General features: G+C 39.7%; 2 protein-coding genes across 2 annotated transcripts; one reads left to right on the top strand and one right to left on the bottom strand.

Annotated features, from left to right (window-relative positions):
• Positions 1–2,511: 2,511 nt before the first annotated feature.
• Positions 2,512–4,250, top strand: smim28 (small integral membrane protein 28; the record flags this gene model as incomplete). Its single annotated transcript, XM_080722162.1, has 2 exons — positions 2,512–2,628; positions 3,828–4,250. The coding sequence occupies 2 exons, from the start codon at positions 2,512–2,514 to the stop codon at positions 4,248–4,250; spliced, it is 540 nt and encodes a 179-aa protein (XP_080578288.1).
• A 4,244-nt stretch (positions 4,251–8,494) lies between these two features.
• Positions 8,495–10,143, bottom strand: LOC308282137 (alpha-lactalbumin-like; the record flags this gene model as incomplete). Its single annotated transcript, XM_080722481.1, has 4 exons — positions 8,495–8,561; positions 8,860–8,920; positions 9,500–9,721; positions 9,978–10,143. The coding sequence occupies 4 exons, from the start codon at positions 10,141–10,143 to the stop codon at positions 8,495–8,497; spliced, it is 516 nt and encodes a 171-aa protein (XP_080578607.1).

Raw genomic sequence — 10,143 nt, 5'->3', positions numbered from 1 at the left:
AAGCCCTTCGGTCAAAACCTCCTAACTCCACTTGAGCTCATTTTCCCCAAAAATGAACATTTTGGAGTTAGGAGGTTTCAGCCCGACTGCAGAGATATACACATGGACAGTGTGTCAAACACTCATTATACCTCCAAAGTCACGTATTGGATCGGCTAGCACCGCTCAAAAAACAATGTTTGACCCAGACAGGCTTTGATTGTGTATTTCACTCACTGCATTCAGGGCAGACAGGATGGTTAAAGTGGGTATTTATCAGTGACATCTGTATAATGAAATATATAACTGTTGTATTTGTTTTGATTGCTCAGGCGTAAAACCAGTGTTAATCTACCGTATTTATGCTAATACCCGAAGAGAGCAGAGATTAGCTTTATTTGAGCACCACTGGCAAATGTGTCACTTTTGCAAGGTCACGTTCTTTACTTCCTTTCCTTTTGCTACTTTTATGGAAAAATTTCCAAAAGTCCAACAGTATACGGGTCAGTAGGAATTTATACAAATGAATGAATATAGACTTATAGAGATTATTGAGACATGGTTATGAAAAGAAACACCAATCTGGGAAATGTTTATGATATTGATTCAAAGTTGTTGATATGAATTGAATCATATTATAAATCTCATAGAGGTTTTGGATGTAAGTAATCAAAGAAGACAATTCTGAACATTATGATTGTGATTTCTGATATAACCACTAACCACTATACTTCATTGACCCCCAGGTGTCTGCACTTGGCCCTCTCCTTTTCCCCCTCAGAGATGCTGACCACATGATCATGAGATCCATCAAGAACCAAGGCTTGATGGCTGTGTTAATCTCTTGATTGAAGGCATGTTGAGGATTTAGATTCATTGGGGTAAGTCGAATTTCTGCTGATTTGCAAATCTGTGTGGAAAATCTGATGGCCTGGTCTGGCTTTAACCACTGGTTAAAGCCAGTATAGACTCCACTGAGCTTTTCAGGTCTTGACAAGAAACCAGGATTTGGAGGAGCTGTTTATAATGTTGGCTTTGTAGAGAAGTCTGTGTCTCATTTTCGGGCGTAATATGTCTAGTTCATGTCTCTCTCGTTTGACACTGGTTGCAATGACGATATGAATATCTTCATTTATATAAATAGGAATTTGTTCTGATGTAAAAGATTATACAGATTTTGCCATTCAGACAGAATTAGGAAACCTGTACTAAATTCCAGGAGCCCTATCTGGTAATCCAATACAGTTATTAAGAAAGTAAGTATGGATGAATAGATAATAAATGAATATCAAATAATTTCCTTTAATTAATGTCACTTGGAAACCTACTATAAAACCAAATGGTAATGAATTGTATAGTTATATATAAGGAAGTAACAATTAAAAACGTATTTATAATCTACAAAGAACATTGACATCTCTTTGCTACATTTCCACAGTTCCATCAACTTACTAGCAAATGATACAGTATGCTGTCCATCTGTTATGCATACTTTCAATATTTGATTACAATTTGTTGTAAAGCATCTTTGATTACCATGAAAAGTGAAGCTAAATTAATTAAAATGTATTGTTATTATTTTCCTGGTAAACAGACAATGATGACTTGGTCTTTTGCAGTGATGCTCTGTAAAAGAACCCCACATGTTAATCCTATAGACATTTAATCAAGGGCGCTTCAGGACTTTTCACCATAATGCAATTGTTACAATGAGGATTAATGCAAAGAGCAGGCACGCCATGACTTGATGACAATGGCCAACTCAGACAAGCTCGTGGGTTTGTAATAGGGGCACATGTTGACAGTTTCATCTTTGAGAGCTGCTTAAGCTTATATTAACACACTCTATCCCTCCGCCCAGCAGATGTTTGTCACGCTCAGCCTAGTCCTGAAAGTATTTGCAAAACTGCATCTCTCACACACAAGCGTGCAACAGCTGTGTAGTTTTAAAATCTCCCTCCTCAAGTGTGCGACACGTGCTGCTGAGGGTTGGCGTCCCGCCTTTCTCTGTCACATGACGCTTGACTGTCAAAGACATTGGAGCATCCCTGTGCCCCTTGGACTTACACGCACATCCAGGACACACACACACACACACACACACACACACACACACACACACACACACACACACACACACACACACACACACACACACACACACACACACACACACACACACACACACACACACACACACACGCTTTGCAATGTAGGCCAGCTGCACCACTGCAAATCCGTCCTGTGCGAGCGACTGCCCTTGAGTCCAACTGCTGGTCAGCCCCTGTCCTGGATGCCAGCATGCTGCATGTGCAGACATGTGAGAGGCTGCTTAGCCCTCCCACTGGACCTCCTGCTATAAGCCTCATCCCACCCCTCATTTCTGTGGACTGGTAGCTGTGGTCAGTTTGTGACCTCAGACCTTTAAGAGATACCGTACAGGGTTGGATGGTCCATTCTCACTCACTCGCTGCAACCAGACGAGGGCTCATTTGTGTATCTGGCTGCCACCTCTCTGTTCCACTCTGCACAATGCGGGCGCTGCTGGAAAGCAGTTGGATGAAGTTTGGTCCAGCCGGCCGAGGGACATACGACTGGGTGACAGGTTCACCTTCGCCTTCACCCCTCACCATGGAGAAACAACTGCAGGTGGGTGTGTGTGTGTGTGTGTTGTTTGTGTTGGTCCAGCAATGCGTTCATATGATGACTGATGCATGCATGGTCTACTATGACAAAAAAAAAATATATATATATATATATATATATATATATATATATATATAATAATAAATAAATACAAATATATATATATTTAAGTGTAGGCCTAAGTTATTATTTTTGAAATTCTATACAGCCAATCTAGAGTCTACAGTATTGCATATCTTTACATTTTGTAACTGCGGTGCTTACAATGATGGATCAGCTAAAACGAAACATTTACTTTTTAGTCATCTTGTGCTAAAGAAAGCTGACAAAGTCACGGCTTACACAGTCATATTGGTAGTAAAATGCCATTTGAGTAATTGCTGGCATGGTGAAACATGGAGAGACTCAGACTGCTGAGTTTTAGCCTAACATCAACCAAACTTTGAATAGAATGAAGTGCTGTCCATGGTCCTGAAAGCCAGTCTGCAGTTAATTCACCCAAATCTCATGTGCTTTGTTGCTTTCGTGCGTTGAGAGTCCTTTAAGCCTCTTGCAAAATCTTGCATTTCAGCATAGCGAAATGTTCGTGAGTGCTTTTTGTGTCCGGGAAAATTAAAGCTGCCCATGCAGGGCTTTGAGAGGACTCGGGCGGTCTAGACGAAGAACATCAACAACATTAACTGATTACTGTACAGGACATTATATCGAGGGAATTTGGGACACTCAAATGCTGCCAGCCAGGGCGTAAATGCCAACCTCAGCTGACATAAGCTGCTGGTGCTGGTGGCGTGTGTAGTTTTTGATACAGTGATCCTGAGAAATTATTTATTTGAATGTTGTTTAGATAAATACAAAGTAATAATAATAAATAAATGCAAAGTTTATGTTTCATTTTCAAAACCATGATAATAGTTTATCGTGTTATGCATATATATTATGTTATGCATATCATAATGCAACCTTGGAGCTAATGGAGCACTGCAATTTATATTTTATACACATTTTGATTCTATTGTTGGGTTTTAAGTAAAGAACTTTGTTTAGTGCTCTATAAATAAAGTTTATATTTTCTTCTTCTCCCTCTTTATATTATACATGACTGAATAATATGTGCTTGACAGGGAAGCATCCTTCACAGAAGAGGAGAAGTGCTCGACAATACTAAAAATCTAAAGATCTGCACTATTTCTCTGCATTTTCAGGGATACCACTGGAATGATCTAAGCCCTGGGGAAGAGAGCAAGTCCGAACTGGTGATCTACTTGGTCCTCCCAGTTCTCTCCGTCCTCATACTGGCTCTACTGGTCCTAATGGTCCATCGCCGGTGCTCCCACAGAAAGCTGACCATGGCCAATATCATCGCTCTGGACCTGGAGGGTGCTGAGAATGGCACGGAGTTCCTCTCCTCGCTAACCAGCAGGACTGATCGACTCACCAGCACCAGCTCAGATGCGTCAGACGGAGTCTTCCTCATGGTTTACCTGCCACCGCCCTATGAAGAAACTCTGACTAGGATCACACGGGCCGCCAGCCTCAGCAGCTCCAAAGATGCAGAGTCCATAAAGATAGAGGACTTGGAAGCCAAGTTGTGTCCGGAGCTGAAGTCCAGCAGACATTATGTGTGATAAGAATTCAATAGAAACCCTGGGTAATACTTTATTTGAAGCTGTGTGCTCAAGAGATGACTGATGATAACCATATGACATGATTCATATAAAACACTTGACTGTGTAATAACACTTGATGATGTCTTTGTGAAAACCCCATGTACCATGCGTGGATGTCAATGATGAAAATATGGAGTGTGTTCTTAACAATTTGTCAAAACAAATATGTTGGGGTGCATAGTATATGGTTTTAGTGCAGGGAGTGGAAGACACTGTTTCGAACACATTTTCTGGGTGATCTTTTTTTCTTTTTTAAGGTTTTGTATCAGAGGCCATATTTATATAGACTGTAGTCTACTACACTACACAGGGCTAATCCAAACAGTCAACATGAACACACGTCTTGTTGTCAGAACCTGTTTAACACTAATAGCCAAACTCTTTTTTTATACATTGTACTGAATGTAGGTGATTGTGCCATGTGGCAGGTTTGAAACTCAATTCTACAGTTGTGGTCTGTTTTTGTTGCTGTGCCACGACAACTTGTCTACTATTGTCAGACGCATGTCTATTTAAAAAAAGATCTGTATTAAATACCGTGTAATGTGTAATTTGCTATTCTTCAGTCATAGAAACTCTCTCAAGCTAATTAATATATAAAAAAAGCAATACTCTAAATCTTAATTATACTCTATCACACAACAGTGTCAAATGCCGTAAATGTTCAAGCTAACAATGGATTAACTTTTGATGCTTGAAAATAGTTTTGTTGGCAAGTGACACTGTGATAATATGGCTTATAAATTAGGCAGCAGTAGGCCTATGTGTTAATGTTGTCAAAAGGGTGAGCGATCCACCAACATTTCTGTTTTAAACACTGCATTTGGATCAATGTACTGTATGGAGAACCATTTTGTTTTTATAATAAAAGCCTCATTCCTATTCTATCCTATTCCTATGTTGCCATTGTCCTATATTCCCCAAGCATTATATGCCACACAATGTAAACATAAAGTTCCCAGGATCATTTACTTAATAAAGGATCAAGTTAGGGCCTGGTTTGGTGCCTGGGGATCTCCAAATATGGGTATAAGGGGGTACCCTAACAGGGCATCATCTGGGAATGCCCATACTGTATATGGACATGTGACATTCCTCATGGTAAACTGCGAACTTTGGTCGCAAACACTGCGGTCCCAGACAAAATATGGCCAAACACAAAATTATAATACATTCTGAAAACACAAACGACATCAGTTGTCCCATTGGGCTCCACATCCCTCCAGACCACACCTTACCCTGCCTCTAATTTACTACATTTTCTGTATTTAAAATATGTACCCTACCTGTCAAAAGTTTGGACACAGCTTCTCTCACACATTGAACGAGAAGCTGTGTCCAAACCTTTGACTAGTAGGGGAATATACAGTATATATATTTAATGTCATGTTTTATATGGTTTGCTAATGCCCATTAGCTTAATTCTCTATAGAATACAGTGGGAATGATTTGTTTAGTAATTTTAATTTATTATGTTTTACACATTCATACAGTTTTATATTTGGTATTAATAGGTCTGTCTGACTACCAAGCAATGCTATGAAAATAAATACATAACTTCCGGTATACTTACGTTATCAATCAATCAATCAATCAATGCAGTCAGTCAGTCAGTCAGTCAGCCAGTCAGTCAAACAATCAAACAAACAATCCAGACCTCAAAGGACGTTCTGACAAAAATGTCTAAAGTATTTCTGCAAGGCTACTCACTTTTGGCCACAAAGTCCTCATTTGTTATTTTTGACAGTTTGAGTGAAGCATCCATCGGTCGGTCCCTAATATAAGATCACATTTGGAGACGAGTTGCCCCTCAGTCAGACTGATGACCAACGTCACCAGAATCAACACCACCGGAATCTTCATACTTACAATTAGCATTTATTAATTTCGCTGAGAGAACATGTAACACATACAGAGAGATGAACGAGCTTTTGTTGTCTATAAAGAAAGACCTCTCCCCTGATGCTTAGAAACTCCTGAATGACCACTGGTTTTGAGTTTCAAGTCTCGCCAGAAAGGTCAAAGAAAAATGAAATGTACCGTAGCCTAGCGTTTAGAATTTCAGGGAGAAAAAAAGAATCTATGGTAACTTCAGAAAACATCTTTTCACATTTAGAGGCTACACCTTGAATAGTAGTCGCCACGAGACCAAAAGAGAACAAAGAACATTTTAGACAAGGCTAGCTACGTTTATTTATGCACTGTTCTCCACTCTCCTGTTTTGTCCCAGCCAGGGAACATTGCATTCACAAATGCAGTTCAATGTGCTTTTGAAGGGGCTCTCTGACGTTGTTGGGCCCCCATGCAGTGTTTGTGATGTTCAAGTACTATGAGAGGACATAAGAGCTGAGAATATGATTTGTGTTTCTGTAGCGAGCCCATCGGGACACAGACGATTGTTATTGGTGTTATTCTTAGTGATGTGAGCCAAATATCCTAATTAAGTGAAATGTGAGTGTTTTGTCCCCCTTGACTTCAAAATTGGAGATGTGCTACCCTTTTCTTTTTCGGGTTTAGCACCAATCCAATTGTGTCTTCTTCATTAATCATTAATCAAATTGCAATACTGAGTTCAAGAAATAACAAAAGTAGTGCATGAAGATTATGGTTAATTTTTATGCAGTGAGTGGAAAGGCGGCATTCTTAGTGGAAAACCAAAAATCACCTATAACCAGTTTTTTGCATGGGAGGTTTAAAGTTACAAAGGGATTTCTTTTTTCATTGTTATTTTGGCTACTTTTAATACACCCATTAGGCTTGCAGCAATAAGGCTTATTTGGGATGTATCATACTAATACTGTCATACTGTCCCCCCCATTCATACAAGTACTAAATCCACATGGTTTTCTCGGCTCATCTCTGTGCAGTGACTGAAATATATTTGACTAGAATGAACAGATAGACCTACAACTTATTAAATACTTAGACATGTTATACAGAATGTTGTACCGATGTGCCATGCCAGGTTTGAAACCCAATTCTACATTATGTTCTTATTGCTGTGCCATGGCAAACTTTACTTTACGTACGTAAATTAAAAAAAGATACAATAAATGGATCACAAAGAGCTCTGTAGGCCTAATTCTCCACACATTACAGTAACACGGTGGCATCCCAGTATGTGCATTTGACAGACTAAGGACTTCCATCATGCCTTTAGGTGCAACAGTTCTTTGGTGTAATTGTTTTTTTATTATAATTTAATTTAGTTACATTGTCTGTTAACTCCACGACCCAACTTTGGATGAGCGGATGGATTAACTCTGTAGCTATATGGAATGCATTGGGGGATGAACCATGTGTTGTGTTGTGTTGTGTTGTGTTGTATTGTGTTGTGTTGCCTTCATTTGATGTCTTTACAGCCTATTATACCCTGATAAATAGGGATGTTTACAATTACATGTATCACTCCTCTCATTTGGGCGTTCCACATGTTGAGTTGTTCAGCAACAAACAACAAAACAAATTCCTCGGGTGAGAAAAGAACATCTCCGATCATTACAGTATTCACACAACAACAACCTTTTCCAAATGCTTAGATTTATTAAGTAAATGATTATAAAAGCTAGGTATGCATGCTCTGAACAGGATAAATCATCCATCCCCCCCACACACTCTGAAAGAACCTCTGTCATAACAGATTTTGTCTGCTCTTGTTTAGATGATTATACTACAGACGTTCTAAGTTATGGCAAGCACGTGCAGGTGCATGTTGGTTTCTGATGCAGTCTTTTAAAGAAAACCTGCTGTCGCCTGCTATTCAAGCTATTGTTACAAAGACTTACTTTGAACTACACAGCTCAGCTGACACTGCTATGCCAATCACAGCTCACCTCACCCTGCTGCTAAGCTCACGTTAGCACATCAGAACATCAAGGACGCTTTGTGCACAACTGTAACTTGATGGATACCCATACCGTTAGTGCCTATTGAGATCGGCACATTTTCTGGGGAAACCTGCCAAGATCACACATGTCACACGTGACTTCTTTTTTTTTCTCTCTCAAAAAAGCACCTGCAATGCAGCACATTTGAAACTACATTGCAGGACCTAAATGAGTGAGGTCAGCAGACAAAGTGACGTGAGTGAGATGAAAAAAAAAAAAAAAAAAAGAACCTGAGTGAAATCTACCAAGCTCAATAGGCACCAACGGTAGCTACAGATTGCACAGAGAAGTCACGCTATATGAGACCGCCTTGTTTTAACAATCTTTAAAGTACTCAGAGGCAACCACATGGAAACAGTCCATTTCGAAGAGGAGCTTGGCCCTGAAAATGGAAAGAAGGCACATAGAAATTAGATATCACTCTAGGTTTGCCATTGTCCCTCAGATTTACTGCTTTTATCAATATATACAGTATATCACAGTATGCTTATGTGAAGGTGCTTTATTATAAATACATCAGACAATACTCACATCTTGAAGACAGCTTCCATGTGCACTGACCCATTTTCACTGGAAGTTAAAAGAGCAGCATAACTTATAATTAGATGTAAATTAAATCATGTAAACATTTAGGCCTATAGAAGATGTAAAGGTTTTAAACAACCTACAAATCAACTTACAGTTTCGTTTTGATCATCTCCAAGCAGTCAATGTCATCGTTTATGTCGTCATTGATCAAGTCTTTGTGAAGAAAAAAAAAAAAGAAGAAAACAGGACAGAAACATGACTTTTCAGAATCAGAATCATTTTAACAGCAATGTACAGGAATTTGTCTCTGTGCCACTTATTTACAGCTTCTTTAGCCAACACTTGTTTAAATCAGTGGTTCTCAACCTGTGGCTCGGGACCCCCAGGGGGGGCCCCAAATTATTATTAACTTAGTGTGCAACATTGTTTTCTCACTCAACAGTAACGAAAAAACCAACATAAGGTTTGAGCGTATAGAGGGTATCTGCACAATTCTAAAGTGACAATTTAAGGACTTTTAAGACCTTTTTGGTACCTCTGGTTAAACATTGGCAAAAATGATAAATATTAGAGGCGGAAATTGTGAACATAGCAGATCTACATGCTCACAACGTTGTGAGCATGTAGATCTGCTATTTTCACAATGCACAGTTCGAGTCAAACTAAATGTAATGCCAACTCCTACAATTCCAAGTGCACGTCAGGGTGGGGGGGGTCCCCAGTTCAAATATGATTATTTTGGGGGTTGCGGCCTGAAAAGGTTGAGAACCACTGATTTAAATCAAAGCTCACCATCACAGCTCATCTCGCAGAGGTTGACGGATGAGTCGGGATCAGGTTGAGGCTTGCAGATCAGATGGTCACTGAGCTGGAACAAGCCGTAGAGTGTCCACTCAGCCTCCTGGTTGGCACCCCTCTTCCTCCTCCTGGACACCAGTTTTCCATCTTCGTCGATGTTCACCTTCTTCACAAAGCTTGTATCGAAGCCACTGGTCTTGCGCACGTGACAGACGACTAGAGGAGCAAAATGAAAAGGAAATCAATTTCTCAAATCATCATTATCATGCTGTTATTATTGTCCTGACAATATCGACCGGTAATTACTCATATTCATCATCAGCATTGACGGAAAAAGCATAAATGTGTGAAAATATAGCAAATTCAGTCAGTCCCTCAGTCATCCAAACAGTATGTCTAAAGTATATACTGTATGAGTGTATAAGTATACAGTATATACAGTACATAATAGTATACAGATAAGGCTACTCACTTTTAGCCACAAAGTCCTCAGTGGTCATGTAATGCTGGTGTTCCGGTTTTACTTGGAGCGCAGTAGCATTCGTAAGAATCTCTCTAAGTTCACATTTAGTGACAACTTTCCCCTCAGTCAGGCTGACGGCCACGGTCACCAGAGCCAACACCACGAGAATCTTCAT

This window comes from Nannobrachium achirus (genome assembly GCF_963921795.1).
Source record: "Nannobrachium achirus genome assembly, chromosome: 3".
Lineage (NCBI taxonomy): Eukaryota > Metazoa > Chordata > Actinopteri > Myctophiformes > Myctophidae > Nannobrachium > Nannobrachium achirus.
Note: the sequence above shows the minus strand (reverse complement) of the source record. Positions and strands in the feature narration are given on the sequence as shown.